Source organism: Nyctibius grandis, chromosome 3 (genome assembly GCF_013368605.1).
Source record: "Nyctibius grandis isolate bNycGra1 chromosome 3, bNycGra1.pri, whole genome shotgun sequence".
NCBI classification, from domain to species: Eukaryota; Metazoa; Chordata; class Aves; order Nyctibiiformes; family Nyctibiidae; genus Nyctibius; species Nyctibius grandis.
The window spans coordinates 92,649,839-92,675,579 of NC_090660.1; the positions used below are offsets into that span (position 1 = coordinate 92,649,839).

At 41.8% G+C, this 25,741-nt stretch overlaps 1 protein-coding gene across 1 annotated transcript; it reads right to left on the reverse strand.

Moving 5' to 3' along the window:
• Positions 1 to 932: 932 nt before the first annotated feature.
• Positions 933 to 16,462, reverse strand: TRHR (thyrotropin releasing hormone receptor). Its single transcript, XM_068397079.1, has 2 exons — positions 15,668 to 16,462; positions 933 to 1,340 (listed from the first exon to the last, which is right to left on the reverse strand). The coding sequence occupies exons 1-2, from the start codon at positions 16,460 to 16,462 to the stop codon at positions 933 to 935; spliced, it is 1,203 nt and encodes a 400-aa protein (XP_068253180.1).
• Positions 16,463 to 25,741: the final 9,279 nt, after the last annotated feature.

The following is a 25,741-nucleotide window of genomic DNA, read 5'->3' on the forward strand; positions in this document are numbered from 1 at the left end:
AGCCTGTAGCATTGAATGGGGTTGTTGTGACCCAAGTGCAGGATCCAGCACTTGGCCTTGTTGAACCTCATACAAATGGCCTCGGCCCATTGATCCAACCTGTCCAGATCCCTCTGCAGAGCCTTCCTACCCTCAAGCAGATCAACTCTCCCGCCCAACTTGGTGTTGTCTGCAAACTTACTGAGGGTGCACTTGAAAAACTAAGCCTCTGTGTATCATATATGTTGTAAGATCTAAGGTATACAGGCTTATGAACAGCATTTAAGTAGTACTGTGTAAGAAAGCATCATGAAAGCTCTAACATGCATCATCATGTAGAAGAGAGCTGAGTTAGAGAGATATGCTACACATGGGGATGGTGCAGATAGAACAGAAATGGATGTGGCTTCAGCACTCTCAGGACCAGAGTGCTGTTGTAGGGGAGATCTGTTGTCTTTCTCTTAGCACCAGCTGCAGGGTGGCACTGGGCTAGTTAACCCCATGCTGGAGCCAGGGCTGAGGTACGAGAAAATGCCCCATTGTCCTCCTGCAGGCAGCCAGAGCATGCCCAGGAGGAATCTTTGAGCTCAGACACCAATGTCCACCCTCCCGCCAGACACATACATGAGGCGCCATGCCTGAGCACCACTCTCTGATGCTCCACCATTCCCTCCTGCTCCTCAGGGAGTAAGGCTTAACCTACAAGTTTCTCCTCATCCTTCCCCATATCCCAGATCCTCCCAGTCACATCGTGCTCTGCACAAGGCACTTTGAGAGCATCACTTTCCAGAGCTGGGTAGTTCTCTCTTTCTACCGTGCCCTGTTTGGTGGCATATCAGCTGTCACCACCAGCCGTCCCTGGTCCTTCGCTATGCTGCCCCAGCTGAAAGCTATCCCATCGCAGCCCCATGCACATGAACATGCTCTGGTTCATGAAGAATATACACCAAACATTAAAATGTATTAACCTTTACCTCAGACGACAAACACGTATCACCAAGGGACAATTTTGCAGAGGACAGATAGGTATTGGTGACGGTAATATCTTCTAGTTCAGTGCTGAAGTGATCAGACTCTTTGATGACGTTATAATTTAGGGCCACAGTGTAGTTGGTTGGTTTCTTGTCCCGTTTCTGCTGGCAGTTGCAGAGTTTCCTGAAAGCTGCTCTGAATTTCTGGGACATGAGATTGTAAATCACAGGATTGATGGCACTATTTAAATAAATACAGATTCTGCAAAATAGCAGGAACCAGTTTTCTTGGAAGGGGCTGGAGAGAAAGGAATTGACCACGACCAGCGTGCGGTAGGGCATCCATAGAAATGCAAATAGGACTACCACCACGGCCAACATCTTGGTAACCTGGGGGAACACAGAGGCAGACAGAAGATGGGGAGAAGGTTAGTACTCCTCTTGGAAGGAACATGTGCATTCCTACATCTCTAGGGGCAAAGCAAAACTACAGACAGACTCTTCAGCTGGGAAGTTCTGATCAATGCTTGATTCAGAAAGGTTTTCTACAGTAAGTAGAACAAAAAAAAAGGCTCCAAATTCCTCCTAGTTTTGTTAAATGACTTTTTCCAGGTGACATCCCAGTAAGCTAATTGTTGTAGACCTTAGACTTTGCAATGTCTCAAACTGGAAGGAGCTGTTGATTCAAACGGAAAAAAAGGGGTCTAAACCCATTTTTTTTCCAATCACATTAGATATCTTCCTTTAGACTAGTATAGTCTGTAGAGGAATTGAACCTTCAGATTATCTACTCTAACAGCCACCCTAAAAGAATTTCCAAAAGCCAAAAATAATGGGAAAAAAAATAATTAAGTTTATTCTTATTCCTCAAATCCTCGATATTTAATTAGATCTTCATTATTTTATGTTTAATCTGAAATGTCAATTAAAGTTTATAAAGCCAGGAAAAAAGGGATTATCAATAAAACTTGATTATTATAAGAACTTTAATCTATTGTGCAAATTTCTTTTGAGTAAAGAAAAGAACAACCTTTGGGGATAACCAAGATAGCTGAAATGAATAGGAAACAATTTAAAAATTAGAAAAAAAAAAAAACCACTATAAAAAGAGTGGTTTAATGGTTGGACTCGATGATCCCTGAGGTCTCTTCCAACCTGGTTGATTCTGTGATTGTGTGATTCTGTGATTCTGTGAGGGTAAATAATTTAAATCTAGTATATACGGTATTCCCTAGTCTCTACATTAAAGAAAGTTTGAAAGATGTTAATAAACAAGGTAGAAAGCACAGTGAGATGTGGCAGTGGGACAGTACGGTGGCACAGCCTCATGTGAGTCAGGAGATGAACTCTGTGTATGTGAACTGGAAAGCATTGGCACTGATTTTGGTGAGGTACAACTGCTGCTTTTGATTATGGTTTTTTTTACTCTTTGCCTTTCTGCTTGACATAAAACTGTGGTTGCCTATTGACAGATTAGTTTAAGGAACTTCTTTTTACCTTTGCTTTATTCCTTCTTTCTGGGTACCTGAAGTTACACTTCAATGAAGCAGCAACTCCTGTAACCACAGGATACATTCTGGTTGCATGGGTTACAATTTCATTGCTTGCAGAAAGGATAGATGTCAATTGAAAAGAGTTTCAATTGTTTCCAGGGGGACAGACAGATAACTCCACTAAAATCCCTCATAAATAAATGCTAGTTTTAGGTGTGTTTTTTAGTTTGAAGTTATAAGAGAGTATATAATTCTCTCATCTTCTGATCAGATAGTTCATTATATGGAAAGCCTGAAATCTCATTGCCTAAGAGATGTATTTTCTTCTAGCTATCTAGAAAGACACATATACATATAACCCAATTTGTTGTTTTTGTTATAGGTATTATGATAAAGAATGGGATGAAGAGCAAAGTTACTCTACAAACTGATGTATCTTTATCTATCTAAATGTACATATTCAAAGGCTACAATTTTATCCTATAATTCTTCTCCCTTCACCCTCACTTTTGATTTCCCTACAGCTGTGTTCAGTAAAAGTAAAAAATGAGACTGAGAAATATTACCTCCTTTTTTGTCACTTGACTGATACATTTCCTTATACTTCTAGACTGCTTTTCTTTTTTGCTGTGAACAAATATCCATTGTAATAGAGCAAAATGCAAATGTGAATGTCTCAGGTAGATAAAAGGATGATTTTTCCTTATCTCCAAACCACTTCTAAAAGGACCAGTCCTGTGAATGTGGCTGCAAAGAGCGAGGTGACTGAGTACTGACCTGCTATGGCTGAGGAGGACTCAGGACTCCTCACCTGCTGCCTCTCCTCCCTCGAACTCGTCTCCAGCCTGTGCCTCCTGACCCGAGCAAATCCGTTCAACCGAGAATAATCGTTCATCATGGAAAATAATCCACATTTAAAGGAAGAAAGTAACCATTTATGGAGCTTGTATTAACAACGGGACTTAGCCCAACTAACAGATGTGTAGCATCAGTTCAGGCATTCAGAGGGCAGGTGGCTAATAATCTACAGAGGCGTCAAAGTACTTCAGTACCAGAAGCTCAGCAGGGGACTCTGTTATCATACCTACCGATCATTGGCAATTTACATTTCTTCTGAGCATGTCTTCAATGAACAATTGCTCAGAGAATAACTTACAGTGGTGCAGCTGTCAGTTTGAATCCTGGGTTGAACTAGAAGCAAATTGATCTTACTGTCAGGAAGGGGATATTTTAGAGTCACACAATTAACACTTTACAGCAATGAAGAAAAGGATGTTACTCTTCGACTGTGTCCTATATGCCTCAAAGACATATATGTATGTAGTGTGCAAACTATTAGCTGAATTTATGTATACTGGCAGTTTGATGTGCATTTTCTTTCTATCTAACACCACTAGCTTGTACTTCTGCCATGTTCATCTTACTGAGGCTGTGATTTGACAATATATTAGAACTGGCTCTTAGCACTGGATAAAAAAATATTATGGTCACAGCATGAAGTCTTACCTTATGCCAGGTAAGACATTGTCTTGCAGTGCTCAGACTCCACAATTTCCTGGTCTTGGCACAAACTGAAGCCAAAGTAACCTGTGACTGCAGCTAAAAAAGCAATCCTATTCTCATCTCCCTCCTTATGCTGGCCCCAAGGATAAGGGTGTGGGTCAGGTCAGACTGCTGGTCCAGCTGAAAACTAAGCACTTCTCTGTACAGCCGATTTTTGGTTTGCTTAGGTCAATGATCCAACTCACGTACCCATACACTGCCACAGAGTCTACAGTTAGTGCAAGAGAAGAGGCAGAAGCATGTGGCCATGGATGGCGCCTCTTTGATAGCACCTCTTGGTCGTTCGGTCAGTGCAGGGTAATGAGAATTCATCATAATTTTAAACTGGATGCAGTGCATGTCCTTCCAAAGCTGTCAAAAACCGCAAATCTGGCACAAGCTCTCTATTGCCAGACAGAAATTCAGTTGCCTGATCCATCTAACCAGTAGTGGTTGTGTGTCTGAGACCCACTGCCTGGCCCTCAGTTCACATAGCTATTTGCTCCTTGCTAAATCCTCCCTAAGCTGGCTCCAAAGCCAGTGGTTTTTCATGCTCAGCTACCTCAGAGCACGACCTATGTGCAAGTGACAGCAGCATCTAGAAAGTGCTCTGGCACAACCTATGTACAAATGACAGCAGCACCTAGAAGGTGCTCTGGCATGACCTATGTGCAAATGACAGCAGCACCTAGAAGGTGCTCTGGCACCCCTTACTTTGTCCCCAGTGTGGCCAGAGGATTTGTCACCCCACTGCAGGCTGAGGCATCACTCAGGGCTTCTGACCCAAAGATCCTGCAAGCATGCCCCAGAATTTTTTCACACCTGAGTTTGCCTTTATAGATGAACCCGGCTTCTAAACACATGATTTAGGCCAAAGCTGCTTTCTTATCCACATCCAAAATGTTGCTTGGGATGGATGGGGCTGCATTTTTCTCATGAATATGCACTGCGTATCTTATACTCAGAGTACATACAAATGATTCTTAGTTGAGGAGATTGAAAACATGATTAAAAGGCTTTGAGCAAATCCATTTTAGTCCAAATTTCAAGTGTATTTTGGATGATAGTGACATGCTTGAGATTGAATGTGTTCCTGGCTGCGTGCAACCACTCTTCAAGCCCTATCTTTTGGTTTCTGAGAATGTTCTGAAAAATATTTTAAAAGTTTTTTACTAAACAGATTCCCAATATTTTAATTCTGAACTAATATTCTTCTTTTCCTTCCTGCTCCAAAAGCTTGTGATTCTAAGGAAGTGCTTTTACGAGACATTTTCATTATCATGGTACTCACAGTTTGGTAGTCGCTTCCTTCTCCTTTGAATACTAAACTTACATTGATAGGTAAAAGTAATAGTCATACTTACTAAGCTACTGTGCCATAGAGTCACTCTGGTGTTTTAAAGGAATGTAATAGTATCTATCTTTCTTGTGCTTGGTAGTGTTCATTGCAATGCACAGAGATTGTATATGCCAGTCCATGATTTTGTAATCCAAAAGTTGCACAATGAGGAGGAGAATTCAATAAATAAAAGGATTAAGGTCTTGATATAATAACACCACGAGTGAAACCAAGCGATACGATTGAGGATTTCATGTAAGACATACAAAACTTATCTTGCCTTGCAAGCTGGAATCTGTGCTTGCTCTGCTGACAGAGAACAGAGGGGTTTCTCTAGGAGGCAGGTCATCACATACTGCATCAATGTCTAAAAGATTACTTTCTCTAGAGGGTAACCTACCTGTTTTAATCAACCATGGAGAGACCTTAGATTATTTGATTGGACTAAGCAACTAACTTTGTGAGGTACGCATAATGTTAAGTGAGTTGGATCACATCTCAAGTATAAACAAACACATTTGCTATCTAAGGCTGTATTTACTTTTCACAGTCCCCTTGATACCCGGGGAAACTAGGAATTCCTTTGGGAAAGTATGACATCTACCTGCAAATAACGTAATTCAGTGTTCATATTACAGATGGACAAGAAAAAAATTACAGAATCACAGAATCACAGAATGTTAGGGATTGGAAGGGACCTCGAAAGATCATCTAGTTCAATCCCTCTGCCGGAGCAAGACTACCTAGATCATGTCACACAGGAACGCGTCCAGGCGGGTTTTGAATGTCTCCAGAGAAGGAGACTCCACAACCTCTCTGGGCAGCCTGTTCCAGTGTTCGGTCACCCTCACCGGAAAGAAGTTTTTCCTCATATTTATGTGGAACCTCCTGTGTTCCAGCTTGCACCCGTTGCCCCTTGTCCTGTCAATAGACGTTACTGAGAAGAGCCTGGCTCCATCCTCATGACACTTGCCCTTTACATATTTATAAACATTAATGAGGTCACCCCTCAGTCTCCTCTTCTCCAAGCTAAAGAGACCCAGCTCCCTCAACCTCTCCTCATAAGGGAGATGTTCCACTCCCTTAATCATCTTCGTGGCTCTGTGCTGGACTCTCTCTAGCAGTTCCCTGTCCTTCTTGAAGGGAGGGGCCCAGAACTGGACACAATATTCCAGATGCGGCCTCACCAGGGCAGAGTAGAGGGGGAGGAGAACCTCTCTTGACCTGCTGACCACACCCCTTCTAATACACCCCAGGATGCCATTGGCCTTCTTGGCCACAAGGGCACATTGCTGGCTCATGGTCATCCTGCTGTCCACTAGGACCCCCAGGTCCCTTTCCCCTATGCTGGTCTCCAACAGCTCTGTCCCCAACTTGTACTCACACATGGGGTTGTTCTTGCCCAGATGCAGGACTCTACACTTGCCCTTGTTATATTTCATTAAATTTCTCCACGCCCAACTCTCCAGCCTGTCCAGGTCTCTCTGAATGGCAGCACAGCCTTCTGGGGTGTCAGTCGCTCCTCCCAGTTTTGTGTCATCAGTGAACTTGCTGACAGTGCACTCTATTCCCTCACCCAAGTCATTAATGAATATATTGAATATATATTGGCAATCTGTTGGCTGAGCTAGGTGCGATAAAATGGAAGTGTGGGAGAGAACATAGCCAGAACCAGGATCTGATCTGGAGGACCAGACAGATGAGGAGCATACGGGAAAGAGAAAAGGACGCACACAGCTCAGGCTGTGATTCCATGAGCACATCAGCCAGGCAATATATGGGCTCTTAGCCATTATAAAAGGGGACTAGACTGCTTCCTTGTCTTCCCATCTGCTTCCCCTGGCCTCTTGCTCTCTGAAAAGGTAATGAGTTGCTTGTCAAGGTAGCTCACAGAACAGGTACTCTTAGAAAAAAAGGTTTTAATTTTCCCCACATTTTCAAAGTTTTCCTGTGTGACAGGCAAATCCCTTTTCTATCCTTCAGTTTTGAGTTCTCTCACTCTGTTCTTCCTGCAGGACATTTTATTGCTTCTGAGCAGAACAAAATGATTCAAATCTTCAGAAGAAAAAGCATTAATGTTTTAGAAATTCTGATAGATCCTAGTACCTGTGCTGCTAGAAAAAAAAAAAAAAAAGCAGCACTGTTAGCAAAACTAAGCACCCACAGAAAAAAAAAAAACAAAAGGCAGAAATACCTTTTCTCCCTTGCACTGTATGCTATAATGAAACATTTAATGTTGGTTGGTGTTCCTTGTTAGTGAACCTTTGTTTTATTGTGAAATCTGCTCTGAATACTTTGAATAACAGATTTTCTGTTCATGAAATGAAACCTCTCTTTCCCTCTTGTCTTTTTAATAAAAGGCTTGGGAATATAATGCCTATAAAGGACAAGAGGGGAAACTGTGATCAACCTTCAACTTTTACCTTCACAGGTACACATGTGCTCTGAATTAATTGTCCTAAACAGGAACTATAAAACAAGTGGCTAAATCTTTCAAAGTTCAAATAGGAACCATTATTTCTTTTATTTCTGCAAGCAAAGACAGTTTAGAATCAAGTGGGATTGTGCTGGTGCTATATATGAAAAAGCAAAGAAAAAGAAGTGTTGAGATCTATTTTGATACTTATGGTACTTTGTGGTGTAAAGATACAGAAAGGAAGATTACCGGTCCTGTTTAACATCTTTGTTGGCGACATGGACAGTGGGGTTGAGTGCACCCTCAGCAAGTTTGCCGACGACACCAAGCTGTGTGGTGGGGTCGACACGCTGGAGGGAAGGGATGCCATCCAGAGGGACCTTGACAGGCTTGAGAGCTGGGCCTGTGCGAACTGCATGAAGTTCAACAAGGTCAAGTGCAAGGTCCTGCATGTGGGTCAGGGCAATCCCAAGCACAAATACAGGCTGGGCAGAGAATGGATTGAGAGCAGCCCTGAGGAGAAGGATTTGGAGGTGATGGTTGATGAGAAGCTCAACATGAGCCAGCAGTGCGTGCTTGCAGCCCAGAAGGCCGACCGTATCCTGGGCTGCATCAAAAGAAGTGTGGCCAGCAGGTTGAGGGAGGTGATTCTGCCCCTTTACTCTGCTCTCGTGAGACCCCATCTGGAGTACTGTGTTCAGCTCTGGGGTCCCCAACAGAAGAAGGACATGGAGCTGTTGGAACGAGTCCAGAGGAGGGCCACGAATATGATCAGAGTGCTGGAGCACCTCTCCTATGAAGACAGGAGTTCTACTCTTGCCCCTCCTTACTTCCCCCACTATCGAAAACTCTAACATTTCATGGTCGCTACTCCCAAGACGGCCACCGACACTCACATCTCCCACTAGTCCTTCTCATAGAATGGTTTCAGTTGGAAGGGACCTTAAAGATCATCTAGTTCCAACCCCCCTGCCACAGGCAGGGACACCTTTCCACTAGACCAAGTTGCTCAAAGCCTCATCCAGTCTGGCCTTAAACACTCACTCCTGGGCGTGTTTAAGGAGGAGGGCGACCAAGCTGGTGAAGGGTCTGGAGGGTCTGTCCTACGAGGAACGGCTCGAGGGAGCTGGGGTTGTTTAGCCTGGAGAAGAGGAGGCTCCGAGGTGACCTTATTGCAGTCTACAACTACCTGAAGGGAGGTTGTAGTGAAGTGGGAGTTGGCCTCTTCTCCCGGGCAACTAGCGATAGGACAAGAGGACACAGCCTCAGGCTTCGCCAGGGGAGGTTCAGGTTGGACATCAGGAAGAATTTCTTTACAGAAAGGGTTATTAGACATTGGAATGGGCTGCCCAGGGAGGTGGTGGAGTCACCATCCCTGGATGTGTTTAAGAAAAGACTGGCCATGGCACTTAGTGCCATCGTCTAGTTGACAGGGTGGTGTAGGGGCAGCAGTTGGGCTCGATGATCCCTGAGGTCTCTTCCAACCTGGCTGATTCTGTGATTCTGTGATTCTGTGATTCTGTATGATTCTATGATTCTATCATTATGAGTAAAGACCAAAGGATGATTAGCTTGAATTTCAGGCATGTGTAAAGTTGAAGCTGTAACGTGTGTGAAAGTAAGTTGAATATGAACTGCTGCTTGATAGAGGCAATGAGCTGATTATATTGAATTTGGTTTCTCTGCTATTTTTGGTAATGTACAATCTGGTCAAACCTTTGGTACAGGCACTTATATTTTTTCCATATTGAATTTATGTACACACATTACTATTTATGTGTGATAAATGCCTCTAACTACAGTTAATGTTTGCTCAACTGCTGTTCATTTTGATTAGGATATAGTCAGTGAATGTGTTTTCTGGTAGACTTAACAATATGGATGGTTTGTAAGTACCAGTAACAGGCCATTTTGGAATATCAAAGACACAAATTGGTAGGCTAATATAATCATATGCATGCCTGAAAAATAAGAGATTTAACTGTTGCATCTGCCTTTGCAACTGCAATGAAGAAACTAAAGCAAAGTGGCAGAAGAACAGCTACCTGGTAGGCTAAGAAGACAGATGTCTTCAGCCTACCACAGCACCACTGAAAATGGTATTACCACTGGGGCTGGACTGGATGATCTCCAGAGGTGCCTGCCAGCCTCAGTGATTCTGTGAAATTATAACAAAGTATTGGAGGGAAATTTCTTTTATCTAAGGTCCTGAGGGATCTGGGACCAAGTCCCTTGTTGGATCATAATCCTTTGGATCACGTTCCCAGTGCTTCATGAGGTCCAGGATTCTTTACACGTTCAAATTATGTGTTTAATGGGACAGCTCCAAATTCACAGTCTGTATTTTCTGGTAAGTGGGTAGAAATAAACTGCAATTCACTTCCTCAGGACCTGTGATCATCTGTCCAAATGATCATATAGTTGTTAAATAAATCTCAACATTGAATTTGCATTGAAGTTCCTTCTTTGGCTCTGAATCAAGTAAATGAGACTTTGAACTGTCTGGCCTTAAGAGATACTCTTTGTCATGATATCCTCTTCTAATCACATTGATCTTTCCTCTGTTAAGCTTTGAAGTTTCAGCTACTGTGTCCTGGGTTCAATTGAAGGGTGCTGGAAAATTTTGCTTTCTCACTTTCTCTCCTGTTTAACTTGAGGAAATGTGTACACCAGGATTATTTGACTCTGATTTATGAGGTTCAAATTGTGCAAATCACTCAGCAGAAATACTCTAGTTTCTCTGTGGTCGAAGAGGTCTCACCTTACTCTTAGTCACCTTTTCATTTTCCTCTAATCTTCTGTTGCAAAGAATATTATGTCACTGTTTATCACTGGCACCCCTTATTGGCAGTCAAATGCTTTCCCACAGTATTTTCAGCTATATATGAACTTCAGTCTAGCAAGGTTATTTTCTTTGCAAACACAACTGAAAGCCCATTCAACGCAGTCATGACCAGCTCCATCAGACCTAAGAGGTGTTTAAGATTTATCTTTAAGTCACAAACGAAACACATGCTTGAAGGTTTACCTGCATATTTCAACACTAAAACCAAGTTTAACACAGTAGCTGATTCCTCAGGGCCTACCACCACGTAGCCTTGAGCACAAACTGATTCCTCTGAAAATGGAGCATACCAACATCTTGCCGCCTTCTGGAAGAGATCTTCCCTCAGGAGAAAGTCAGGTGTTGCCTATTGACCTGTACTGGCTCATCAAAAGCTCTGCAAAGGCAATAAATGACTCTTACTGATTTCCATAAATTGTGAATCAGCTGGATTTAGCTTCTGACACAGAAGAGGCAGAATGAACTGGTTTGTGTTCCTTCTAGGACACCGGGAGACTGATGGAAAATAAAAAAGTGAATTGGAAATGTACTCCCATGTACGAAGGAGTGCCTGAGTGTCAAATAAAACTACTTTTCTTTTTGAAAACTTTAAAATACATATATTACACCCTGCTATCCAGTACAGTTCTGTAAAACAGAATAAATATTACATGAGTGGATTGATTTAGCTCTTCGGAAGTGCATGTAAGAATGGAGTTTGACACATCCTATGGGTATGTATTGGTGCTCCTTTCCTTGGCAGAACTGTAGTTTTCAGTGTAAACAAATAACTCATAATTTCAGCAGTTGTCCAATATCAGTGGTAACAGATGTTGTTCAGTGAAACAAAAATGTGTTGGAAATGGAGATACTTTATGAGAAAAGAAAGTTTATTTTGTGCCTTTCCATCTCTTTTGACACTTAAAAAAGGGACTGATTTTTTATGCCTGTTGCTTTTGCTTGTCTTCCCTGTTCAGTTTTGTCTTGCAGTGCTTTGAATGAAAACTTCAGGGAGCCTTGAAGAGTACTTTGAAGGCTTTGTCTGTTGGTGGTTGTTGATATGGGGATATTGATCCTTTAGTAAACAGATTTTGTTCCTGTTAGCTTTCCAAACATTGGAATGAAAAAAATATTTCCTAGAACTAACATAGTTCAGTGACTTTTAAATTGTGTGGTGGGAGGGTGAAGGCAGGGAATGGAACGAATAAGTAGAGAACCACTTTCTACTGGAAGAGCTGATTTTCCTTCACTGGAGATGTGGTATAGCCTCATTCTGCGTTCATCTCTAGACATCTCTCAGGAAAAAAATGTTAAAGTAGGCTTGACTCACCATTCTAATATATATTCCAGACCTTCTTTCTAAACCATAGAATTATCTAAATTGCCGTTCTGTTTTGAAAACAAAACAGAAGTCCTCTGGCCAACTGACCACTTTTTTCCCCTTCAGTGCTGCCATTATGTCTGTTTACATCAGAGACTGAAAATATCTGTTCCAACAAAACTGAACATGGTCCATCTATTCTCCTTCAGTAGCAGACACCTGCATCCCTCCTGTTTATCTCACTGCTGATCCCCCCATCCACCTGCCTTGCCTCAGCTCAGATAACTGTCCTCCACAGTGGTGAGGAAATGGTTATTTTACTCTCTATTTGCTTTCTCCCTGAGTAAGAGCTATTCTGCATGCCACATCAGGGTTTTTTCTCTCTTGCCCTGCTCTTTCCATTGGTGCCAGGTGTGAGGAAGCATCCTAAGTGTTGAATCCAGGATGGTTTCCAAGTTGCTAATCACATTTTCAGTCCATCAGCTTCTAATTCTGGGCTAACTTTCATACCAGAAACCCCAATGATGTATTGCCATTTTTGAAGAAAACAACTGACATTGCATAACTGTATGACTCGCAATAGAACGTATTGATTGTATATAGAAGACTAATTCCTGGAAGCTGACATAGAAACAGAAAGCTCACAGTACAGATAGCTATATGCTAACACAATAATATAGGTTAAAAAAAAAGTCTAAAAAACAACAGGATGATGGAATCTATTTCAGCCATGAGCTGGAAACAGCTTCAGATAGTGCTCTTCAACACAAACACAGCCACTCTATGACAAGGTAGGGAACAAAGCCCAGATAAAAAACAAGTTTTGACCATTTTTAACAAAAAAAAGATTTTCAAAACAGGTAATGGGATGTCCCAAGAAAATTAAAGACAATGGGAAGACCTGGCAGTCTGGGCCAAACTAAATCCAGATTAGTCAACCAATACAGGTCAGACTAAGTGGGTAAATCAATTCATGTACTGCCATGTTGGATTTATCATTGTCAAAAATGGTTATGAAATCCCTGAGGTAAACCTTCGTGAAGGCTGAGGAAACCTATCTAACTTACTGTTTCGTTCTGATATATTGTGTAAATGTGAGCTCATAATAGGTTAATTATAATAATAATTAATCATAACCACTCAATGTAACAGTACTGAATGTCCATGCCCAGACTTTGACAGTGGGGAGGCTGCAGGAGTGGCCTCTCTGAGAAGAGTATCAGGGCTGCCCCATGCCAGATGGTTCCATCCAGCTCCAATGGACCCACCACAGGACAAAGCTGAGCCCATCAGCCAAGCTGGTGGCACCTCTGTGAAAACATATTTAAGAAATGGCAAAAATGCTGGAAAGAGAGAAGAAGAGAGAGGCGAAGGGAACAAAAGAGTGAGAAACAGCAGAGGGAACACCAAAGTCAGAGGAGAAGGAGACACTCCTTGGTGAAGTAGGCACCACCTGAAGGGACTGCAGCCCATGGAGGACCCACACTGAAACAGGAAAATAGTGAAAAGGAAGGATTGGCAGAGAGAAACCTCTGCAACCTGATCGCAACTCCCCCATCCCACACTGCCAGTTGCCTCACGGAAGGGACTGAATGTAACTTGTGGCTACAACAAGGGGCAATAAATTGGCAGTAAAGGAAGTTAATTTTCCCCAAGCCAAATCTGCATTGCCCATGACAATAACTGATAAGTTATCTTCCAGTCCTTATCTTGACCCATGGGCTTTCTCACTCCTGTTCTTCCAATTTTCTCTCCCATCCTGCTGTGGGGGGGAGTGAATAGGCAGCTGGGTGGGTGTTTGGCTGTCAGCTGGAGCCAACCCACCACAGGAATGTGCACAAATTTCATTTTGTAGAAATGTTCTTGGATAAATATGAGAACTGCCACAGAATTAGGAAACGCACACCACATTTTCAGTCACTTTTTCTACAGATCGCATGCTTGACATTGTATGCAACTCCATCCCTGTAGTGCAAGTGCAGTTCCAAGAAAGCATCTAGATAGTTTTACATGACAGCAGAACTCATTACGAGGCCAAACTATACTGTCAGCTATACATGTCTCTGCCTGAGCAGCAGGAAATTTTCACTTGTGTGTCTTACTAACTGTTGAGATTTTAGATTTTTTTGAATATGGACTTCTGTTTTCCCTTTTTACACCACTGGCTATATTTTGCATGCTGCTATTATATAAAAAATACTACTAATAATGCCACACTATCCTTGCTTTTCTTCCTATGTTGTACTATACGCAAATGCTAGCTTTACTCAAAATGATGCTACTTTAAACAATCAATCAATATCAGGTTACTTAGGCTTTTAGAAAAAGTCTTGCTGTCTTTACAAGACAGAAAAGACATCACATTATAATCCTCACTGTTTTGGTTTCATAATATAACAGTATCCACATTCAGCAACGCTCAATATAAAAGATTTGTCTGTTTTTCAAGCGATGCTAAGCACATGTAATCAAGCACGTATACTAAAGTGATACTGAGAACTTGAAAAGCAGATTATCTTCTTCTACTAATTAATGGACAAAGAAAAACAAAATTAAACACTTCTAATCTGACTACTAACTATAACTGGAGAGACATAATTAAATATAACCTATCCCACATGTTTCAGTTGTGCGTTTAAAGGCATGGTTCTAGTGCTCTGCGAGCACTCGGTGCTCCAGCAGGCAGCTCAGTTAACTTTTGAGGTCAGTGCAATCTCTGTAATAAGGAAAAACAGTCCCTCTCATTAAACAGCAGCAATCTACATAAAATAATAGGAATACAAATTTCAGCTCATCACTCAAGGGAGGCAGTCAGCTTGTTTGAAAAGGTGCACACCTCAGCTTTGCTTCCTGAGGGAACTGTACAGTGCAGGGAGGTAGAAGCATCCCGCTGGGCAAAGTGACCCTCTGGAGTGCGTTGCAGTGGCTGCCAAGGGCTCTAAGGCAAGTCGCTCAGTGCAGAGCATCGCTTCCCCACGCTCACATCAAGCTGCCTGACCCAACCGGAGCCTGCTCCAGAGAGCCACCTGCAAAGCGATGCACCCTGCATTTTTCAGCACTGCATCCGACTGTGCTACCTGCTGCATGCTGTGTATGAGGCGGCATGGTTTATTGCAAATAGCCGTAAATTAATCTACTAACTATATTCTACTTGTATAATTACACATTGCAGCATACATATTTAACAATATAAAAAGAAGGTAGTCAAACCTATGCCTCAGTTTTGAGCCATCAATACATAAAAATATTTTATGAGAGACAATAACAAAGATCCTTAGCATTTACAAAGCACTTTTATATACAGACTTGCTTCAGTAGACTTTTCACAGGAGAATTGGAGACAGGAAAACTAACAACTTGACTGCATTAGCAGAGTGACACAGTGCCTTAGCTGGGACAAAACCTCAAGTCTCCTGAACTCCCAGGCTATTTCCTTCTCTTCAGATCTCAAAAATAACTCAAGAGTCACTTTGTATATTTGGCAGGATTACTAACAGGCTGTAATGTAAAGAAACTATAGTTAAAAATGTTTCATCCTTATTGACACTTCCTGACTGCTTTTTAATATAAGAGATAAAATGCTATTTATTTTTCAGTCCTTGCAGTAGGTAATAATGAATAGATAAGAAAAAAATACATTTTTATGTGTATACAGTTTTTCAGCTTGACTACTTAGCAAAAAAGGAGAATATATTTTACCTCCTTCCACAGGTTTAAACTAGTGGTCTATAAAACAAGTGGGTTTTAGGTTTCAGAAAGCCATTTCAGACTGCTGTTCCTACCTGCCTTCGAGAAGCAATAGTGCTATTGAAACTCCTGTTAGTCATCTTGAAATTCACAGGCTTGTTTTGGTGAGCCACGTCATTCCTCCATGTCTTAGACTTTTCCTTTGGGTCCGAAGGGATGGGGTTCAGGAACAGTATTCTAGCAATCAGGCCATAGAGGACAGTTGCCAACACCATTGGCACAACATAAAATATACCAAAGTCCATCATGTAGATAGGAGAGTAATAGCTCCTGGACACCTTGTAGCCACAGGACACAACAGTAGTGTCTTTGTAGACTACTGTATTAAGGTCTAGCAAGAAAAACCAGAGCATACAGTATATGGAGGTGAAAGCCCAGACAAAAATAATGATCTTTTTAGCTCTTGAAAAAGTGCATAGGAATTGAGCTTTGATTGGGTGGCAGATGGCTATGTATCTCTCAATGGTGAAGGCAGTGATGGAAAAAGAAGAAGCGTTGATCCCTAGGTACTGGAGATAAGTGATGCAGAGACACCCCACGTAGCCATAAACCCAGGATCTACATAGGCTTTCTGTGATATTGGGTAGTCCTGCAGCCACAAGCACCATGAGATCTGCCACAGCCAGACTCACCAGATAGCAGTTAGTGGGAGTTCTCATGTGTTTGGTTCTGAGGACCACCAAAACCACCATGATGTTGCCCACGATGCCCATTCCGCATATGAGGAGGACCAAGAGGATGGTAACCACTTGGTATTCAGCTGTAACTATTTCCTGACTTGATAGTGGCAGCCCAGTTTGGTTCTGTTCGTCCCCTGTGCCATTCTCCATCTTCACCAGCCCGCTGCTGCTTCTGCCCAGCACTTGGTCTCAGCACATGTTCTCTGTGGTCCCCTGCAAAAGTGTGAGCGGAGCAGAGTGTGGGTGAGCTGTAGCCCCAGAGCACATTCTCCATGTAGTCACAGTCCCATTCCTGTACTGTCCTCCACTCACACGAAAGCACCTCGACTTTCAGTCTTTGTAAATTCAATTACCAGACAAGTTAATCCATCTAAGACTCGAGCTCATTCACACAGGTTAAAAAGCTGTTTTCTCATAGCTGGTTAGAGGCATTCATGAAAATGCAGCATGTAGAGATGGGAGCCTTCCCCTGCTGCAGAGCAGGAGGAGGAGGCAGCAGTGGCAGGGAAAGCAGAGTCCTCCTGTACTGCCAGCTGGCTAAAGCACCACAAGGGACTGAGCTGATCCAGCCCAGACAGACTTCAGCATCACCGCTCTCCAGGAGGAGTCACAACGTACCGAGGGTGGAGAAAGCAGCAGGAGGTGAAAGGAGAATGATTTGTAAAGCCCCACAGGTTTTCTACTTGACGCTGCTTTCCCTCTCTGCTCTGAGACGGCTGTCTTGTGTATCGATCCTATTGATCCACCCTGGCAAACAAAAGCGAGATTGGCAACAAAAATACACCAATTTCTAAAACTCTGACTTCCCCCGTGTCCCTGTCCTTGTGACAGTGATGGTAATTTACACTTGCCTCCCACTTTGCAGGGAGCTGTAAGAGTCCCCGCAGAGCTGACAGGAAGAAACATACCCCAACTTTTGAAAACAGCAGGAAAAATTTGGTTTCTTTACTTTACTTTACAGACTATTCTCTTCAAAACCTCTGTTGCTATTGCTGTCATCACTCCTGAGCCCTTTCAGCTCTTTCCTGGATTGTAGCATAGCAACAATCAAACCATCAGAGCACAAACTGCTTCTTAATGAGATCAATCACACACACGTGCATACACATACACACACACACACAAAGTATTACTAATCCACCACCCTTTCCTCAATGAAGAGTCTCCTTAGGTTGAATAAACTCCTCCTTGTTCAGTCAGGTTGTGTAAAACCACAGACAAATCAGAAACTGGTAGAAATAACTGCTTTGAGATGTACTGATGAAAGACCTACAGATCCAGTAGCAGTATTCACGAGCCCAGCTGCTCCTGGAGATGGATGCAGAGCTTTCCCATCTGGCAATCTTAATGCCTCAGTGAGAGAAACAATAGCAAACCCTTCTGCAGGGCTCTGTGAAAGAGCCCTTGTCAACTCCCCACCACAGTCCTTCAACCCATTGTTTCGCCTTATGCTGTTGTGTTAAAAGGTTGAAGATTAAATCTGCCTTAAAAATCCCTTTTTTTCTCCATTTGGGGCAATTGGTTTTGCTCTTTGCTCAGGAAGGGTTAAAAAAAATATTGTGCAACTGGGGAAAGGTAACTTGGATTTCAAAACTGGTTTTAGTATTAAGAGAGAAGGATTAGCATAGGCACATGGTGTAATGTTTGCAAAACTAGGATATTTAAATAGACTGAAACAAGAGGTGGTGACAAAAAGAGAATACCACCTGAATCAGAGCTGGAAATTAGACTCAAACAATTTCAGAGATTTGAAACCACTTAGTTAAGCTTTCCAGTCATTTTTTCCATTTGCCTGTTCACACTTCAATTGTGATCAGATGCTTTTCATCTGTATACCCCAAAGTACTTAACGAAGTAAACAGCATCATTTCTATTTAACAGATGAAGAAACAGGGGTGAAAAGAATCAGATTCAATGCCAGTGGCCTAGCAGTGGCCTGTGGGAAAATTCAGGTTACTTGAACAACAGTATATCAACACGATCGTGTCATGGGTCTCATTGAGATTCTGCTCCATACGATCTGCAGATCTCGTTATTCTGGACACAGCTGTAAGAAAGAAGGACAATGCCAGTGAGACGTGTGGGTGTCAGAAAAAGCATTTCTGATGTCGTGGATTTGGAACAAACATCATGTGATGGACATTGCCTGATACATTCAAATTTTCCTTTTAACATGATCATCAGAGATCACATACTGAATCTGGGAATGAGTAAAGGTTAATGTTGTGTTGATGCAACCTTCAAAATACACTGGCTACTTTCAAAAGCAGTTCAGCATTAATATGTGCAGGCCCAGCAGCAGTGCCAGAGAAATTTTGAAAGTAGATGGACCAGAGATTGCTGTGAAACTTTTAGTGCCTGTTACTCCATTTTATGCACATACCTGTTAGTCCAGGCATCATTTGACATTACATGTACAAATTAATACAAATGCAGTTGGCAAGTCCACAACAATAGGTAGAAAAACAAGCCCCTGAAATGTGCTGACTTTTGCTAATACATTTCTATTGGGTAGGAGGGAGAGGGGGAGGCATCATGTTGATACATCCCATACTGTATACTGCTTAGCCAACAATATTCCTGTGCAATTTTTTTCCCATTTATCTCAATTAAAATGTGTCTCTGCACACTTGAGGCACAACAAACACATAACAAACTGTCTCATAACGTTAAGCACACACTGAGATGGAACAATGAATCACCATAAACGCTTTACCCCACTAGCTATAAATTATTCTTAATTCTGTTTCTCTAAGTTAGATCACTTCCCCAGCTGGCCTTTTCTGTTCTGAAAAACGGCTCTGCAAAAATGGCAATTTCATACTCTATTACCTGTCTGTACTCAGGGTTCATAAAAAATCATAACTAACTTGGATTCTTTACTCTGTGTCCACCTCTGAGGGAGCACCAAGCACTTACTGCTGTACAAATGTCTCCAAGGCTGCAGTTTGTAGAGAACAAAAGTCACCATCAGTGACGTAACTTCAGTACTATCCAAAGGCTGACTTTTATTGGTAACTAGCTACTGGCATGATCAGCTCCAAATATGTTTTGGATTTATACTTGACGTGGTTAAATAATGTAGTCATTGTGATCAACTAGAATTTATTCTCCTGCATCTGCTGCACCACATAGCTGTGTTTATGTGCTAATGTAGTGAGCCTGTGGCAAAGTGTTTGGTTTGGGGGACAAATCTGCACCTGGAAAAACCTTTTATGAGTAAAGATTGTGAGGGGACCAAACACTTTTTCTGTGAGATAAAGCTCATTACCCACAGACAGTGATCCTTCTTTCTAAAGAATTTTTTTGCTGCCTGTTACCAAAGAATACCTCCACTGAAGTACTGCTAAAATCCTGGGTGGGTTTTCCAGAAGTGCCTAAGTAATTTAGGACTTATGATGTTGTCACAGTTTAAAGTTGGGCCAGCTATTAAACCAATGGCAGACGCTCTCTAGAAATCCTTTCCCTCCCTGAGAAGGGAAAGGAAAAGAGAAAAGGGAAAGAGACTTATGGGCTGGAAAGTTAAAACATTTTAAATAATATATGACAATTAAAAAGAGTATAATAATAATAATGGAAATAATTAATTATATACAAATATATACAAAACCAAGATAGAGCTCCCCCAATGTCGGTCACGTCACCACCGGCACTGCAGGGCAGGCTCTGGGAGGTCCCAGAGTGGGCTCAGTGATGGACGAGAACTGGGATCAGGAACGCACAGATTGGGATCAAGGGCAGGAGAAAAATGTACAAGAGTCCTCTTCGGACACCGGCCATAGAAGAAGAGAATAAGACCCTTGTGATCACCCCGCTTTATATTGAGAATGACGTGTATGGGATAGAATACCTCGTTGGTCAATTTTGGGTCACCTGCCCTGTCCGCTCCTCCCTGGAGGTGTGACCCTTCTGCAGCTCTTCACTCGTAATTAGTGAGGAATTTAGCAGTGACCTTGGTTTCTCTAGGAATAAGTACAAGCAAGAACCTTTCTGCATACCGTTCCTACCGTTACCTCAGTAATAACTACAAACTTTGAGCGTTATCAGCCCTAGAAGCAGACACTGTCTGCAAAACGCAGTTAGTTTTAGAAAATGCAGTTACTTAGAAGAAGCTTAGCTGAAAGTAAAAATCTCTGAAAGGAAAATTGGTCTGGTTTAGTCCAAACCAGGACAGATGACTTGGGTATTCCTATGTGTATCTGACAAATTCTATTTGATTTAGGGGCTTTTAATTTGTGTATCTGCATGAAAGTGTAAATCCTATTTCAAAGATGATTTTTATATATGTGTTTTGTTTTAATCTTCATGTTGGACTGGTTTTGGATGTTAGCTCAAGGTGAGAAATAAAAAATTTTTAACTTAATTGTTCTGAAAAAAATGTCAAAAAATAAGAACAATGGATTTAAGTAATCAGTTGGCTCACATGGGAAATTTGATTTATGTATTGCCTGTCAACAAGGTTACTGGATACTGTGGTCTGACGAGACAGATCTGGGATCACGTGGCAAAGGAGACTGGAAGGACTTTAAAGAGGTCTGCTCTTTTCTTCACTAATTTCTGTCAATCAACTCAGGCAGAATTGTTACAAGAACCTGATGAAGCAGAAGGAACTTTGCCAGAATAAATGTAGAGAGATGACACAAAAGAATGGGTAAGGAAGGCTGCTTTTGTGGCATTTTTTGATTTGCTGAATTATCTGCATTCACTTGGACTTTACCTCTTAAGAGACTATCAGCTAAGTCAAAATTATCACAGCAAAGTGATCTGAAGAAAGAGGGGGTGAGTTCAATGGGATCAATCACAATGTGATACACTTTGGCAGGAGCAAGCAGGTGCACAAATCCAGTGTGGAATAACTGGCAGGAGAACAATTCTGTAGAAGCAGCTCATCTGATCCCAAGCCGTACACCCATCGCTACGAAGGGCTAATGAAAAGCTGTTGTGAAATCAAACTTTCATCTGGAGTGTATAACCAGGAGCACATCCGACATGATATATGAACTCATCCTTCACTGGCCTGTGTCCAGTTTTGGGAGTCATCTTCTGGGATGCGGATACAACTCAGAGAAGAGTTAGAGGAAATATCTATGACAAAATAGACCTATGAGAAAATAACGAACAAATGTAGGTCATCTGCCCTTCAGAAGAGACGATTGAGGCTGCAAAATAAAAATTAATAAACTGTTTTCCACATCCATGATGGAAATAATCATCTGAAAGAGCAATAGGGAAGATTCGGGTTGGAAAAACCTTTTACCCATAAAGATTGTAAGGCTTTGGAATAGACTGCCTGCGGAAGCTAGAGGCTTCGGCATTAGGGATGAGTAAAAGCCACCTGTAATAGACGTGGCTGATTCTGCCTGAGAGGTGTAGGATGGGCTGGATGCCCTCTGATTCCATGACTCTAATCCCTGGGCATGCCTGTGTTCATTTGCTTCCTCTCTTGTGCCTTCTTAAAGAAGAAAAGTGTGACATGGAGACTTAGAACTTCATCGGGATTTGGAAGATCCTCAGGTGAAGGTTGGGAAAGACAAAACTACCCTCAGGACTCCAGTAACTGGATAAAGGTCCCTGGCACCTGTGAAAAGTCCAGTCCTGGCTGGTGAAAAGTCCAGTCATAACATTTGTGCCTCACTGTTCAAAGCAAGGAGAAATGCCTAAACTCTGCCAACCTTGGCAAATAATGGGTATGTTACTCTAAAAACTGAGGTTCCCTGTGCTGTGAATTTCAGTCTTGAGAAATTCAGTCCCTTTTCCAGCTAACTGAAAAACATCCAAAAAAGGCAGGTTGGACAGCTCTCTGACAAGGACCACAGGGCCTCTACTGAGCTCTCTGTACTGCAACAGTGTTGTGGGATGGGCATCTACGTTTCAGTGGCATAGATATAAAGCAGAGCAGGTGCAGAAGAGTAGCAGAAGAAAGAGTCATAGTATGGTAAATTCACCACCCTGTTAAGGGATTAGCATTTTCCAGACATTCATGCAAAGCTCTGTGCCTAGTGATGTTGAATGCAAGTTACAAATAAAGTTTATAATCAAGAATAATTGATTTTTTTTGTAGATCGCATTTGTTAACCTGCCTTTTCCAGCCCAAGCGTCTTGTCTGAGTATGGTCATTAAAAGGCTTGCTGGATGTCATCCCTTCCCTCTAGTGTGTTGACCACACCACACAGCTTGGTGTCATCAGCAAACAGGCTGAGGACGCACTCAATCATACTGTCCATGTCACCGACAAAGATGTTAAACAGGACTGGTGCCAATACCGACCCCTGAGGAACGCCACTTGTCACTGGTGTCCACTTGGACATCGAGCCGTTGACCGTAACTCTTTGAGTGTGACCATCCAGCCAATTCTTTATCCACTGAGTGGTCCATCCGTCAAGTCCATTCTATAAAGTGTTTCTTATCTGCAAAGAAAAAGAGACAATACGTTTCAAAATTATATTGTGATTCCCAATAACAAGTACACTAAGAAACGTACAGAAACTGTCATTTTATGACAGTAAAAAGGAAAAAAAAAGAATACCTGCCCCAGGACAGCCATTATATAAAGAACTAACTTAAAATGTAACAGAAAATATTTCCTTTTAATATCTTTAATATACTGACTACTGAATAGATCATAATTTTTCACCAGAAAAAAAGCAGCTGATTGATAACATTTCTATAAATGTGTTCAGTTGTGCTTTGCATGGAAATAAATGCTGCAAGCTCCAATGGTAATTTAATACTATATTAGACTAAAGGCGATGCCTAGAATTTCACTAATATACTCACATTTGCCAGAGCTATTAGCTATATGGGCTCAGCATACTGAATGCTGATAAAAAGGATTCTGGCACTACTGAATGATGCCTGTACCTTCAGCTTTAGCATTCAGTTGACCTGAGCACTACAAAATAGTATTGACCATTAAAACTAAGGGATATTTCTGCAAGTAAGATACAATTCCAGGTATTTTATGTACACATGATCATTTGCTTTAATACTTTAATGATGTATAAAGAGAGCATGAAAGTTGCTTGTTAGTTTGGATTTTACTATTTTTACATTGGAAGCATTGTCTCATACTGCATTTCAACATACACTTTGCACAGCTGTCAAGACAAGCATCTTTATGCACGAATAATATTTTCAGTCTGGAGCAATTTGTTGAACGGATTAATTGGGCAATAACAAGCCACACTAAGAAGAAGGCCTGACTTATGATGTCTAAAATGTGCACAGGTCAAATATTATATAACAAAGCACTGTGCAATTTCATGCTCTTTGGGGTCTCAGTTCTTATTACAATTGAGATGAGGTTAGCAGCCATCAATGAAATTTAAACTCAATGGAACATGTACTCAGAACTCATTGTTACATAGGTACACAGCTCCTCTTCTTATTTTAATAGTTCCTTCAGAAATCAGTAAACTCTGTGTATGCATGGTGTAGTTGGATTACCTTTTCAAGACCCAAGCAGATATATCATAATGGTTATGTTTTAAATAATACCTTATCTGCTTGTAAAACTAAGTTCCATTTTCCTTCGTATGTACTCACATGCAACTGGGAATCAGTACCCCACTCATACAATGCAACACTGAATAACTACAGGGTGATTTTAAATTTTAACTCACACATTTCAAGAGAAGAGGAGAAAATATAAAATAGAAACTAAAGAAAAAAAAATTAAGGGGTCTTTTTTTTTTTTATTTTGTGCTTTAAGCAGTGCATCACAAAGACTTATGGTAGGAGAAAAACACCAAAGGAGTTGAAGGAGAAAACCAGTGATAAGATGGTGACAGAGATCATCACTGAAGAAAAACAAGAGGCTGCAAATCTGAATCTTAAAAGAGAAACACAGAGCAATTAGGAGAGAACCTGGAAGGCTTGTGTTAAGCACATCAGAAAGGGAATTGAAAGAAAAAAACAAGAATTAAGTATCTATGTATTTATCTGTCTCTCCTCTCTCTGTGTATGTTTGCCAGCAGAGCATTTTTCAAGGCATTTCCAGGCATCACACCAAAGGTCCTTATTTGGAGGGAAGCTCAAAGGTTTTTGCCCCACTACACCATTCCTGTCTCCACGTTCTGCCTGAGCTCAAAATCCAGCAGCACTTCTCATAGCAGTGATAAGGTGTAATGGTGTGGCAAATGCCTTATGGAGCATTTTGGTTTTGGGAAGTTACACAAGTGATTGATATCTCATCCTTGCACCTCCCTGGGGAGGGAAATAAGGAGATTAGGTTTTCAAGCTCAGCACACAGTAGAAGTCAGTGGGAACATCTAGGCTTAGAACGAAGGATTTACTGATCCCCAAACCACTGCCAGGAGACAATACCAATTCGTCTTGCGATGATTTATTCCAACTGCACATCACTGCAATAATTTCTTGGGTCAGTCCTAGCTGCTTTGTGGGTGTATAGCAGATATATAACTGGCCCGGGGATGTAAGCGATGTGGTATGGGTGGAAGCATCAAGTCAGAAATCATGGCTTGGCTGCAAGATAATCATTGCTATACCTGATTAGGTAAATCTTTCAAGTCATTATGGCAAGAGCTAAAGGGAAAAGGTTGAGTCACTTTGCTAAAAATATACTTGAGCACAGAGAGTAGCTAGGCAATTGGGTTAGTATTATCCAAAGTCAGTCAAGCATTAAGGATTCCTCATGAACAGCAAGCAAGTCCAGAATTTCTGGCTATGTCACCAACCCTCTTGTCCTAAACACAGTTATCTAAAGAGAGAGGCCTAAAGACCTTTGACAGCTGAATCTGGAAGAACAGTCCAGTACATTTATGCACAGTTTGCAAAGCACGTGTAAAAACTCTGGTCTATTTTATGATTTTTCTCTATTTTCTTTATAAGTCTTGTGCACAGAAAAGGTGAGGGAAGGAGGAAGGGAAACAAAGGGGAGCAGCACTTTATCTCTATGTTCCTCTACAAGGGGGTATTGAGTACTGAGCTGGGTACTAGCAAGCTCATAGATACTAAGTGAAGGGAAAGTTATTTCCCTGTCTCAGCACCCACATGGCCTGTATGAGAAATACCGTGTCCTGTTTTGAGCCTCCAATACCACAGAGGGGTTGATATGCTGAAGGACGTCCAGCAGAAAATCACTAAGATTCTTTGCAGATGGGTACACATGGGATATGGGGAGAGGCTGAAGGAAAGGAGTTTGCTCAGCCTGGAGTTGAGAGGGGCTGACGCAGGGGACTAGCTGAAGCCTTCAGTTAACCAAGGCAGGAGGTGTTATGGAGAAGGCAGAGGCAGGCAGCTCTCATGGATGACCAGGACAAGGACAAAAAGCAAAAGCCACAGACTGCAGCAAAAGTCCAGCCGAACCCAGGAAACAGTTGCTCATCCTGAGAGAGGCTGAGGATGGGGACAGAGCCTGAAGAAAGCCTAGCACCTCCATCCTCAGAAAGCTGCAAAACTCAGCTAGGC

Excerpts from the sequence above, each read along its gene's own strand:
- TRHR (XM_068397079.1), bottom strand. The coding sequence starts at position 16,462 with ATGGAGAATGGCACAGGGGACGAACAGAACCAAACTGGGCTGCCACTA. Across the intron at positions 1,341-15,667 it reads CTATTGCTTCTCGAAGGCAG|GTTACCAAGATGTTGGCCGT; the intron begins GTAGGAACAGCA and ends GTGTTCCCCCAG.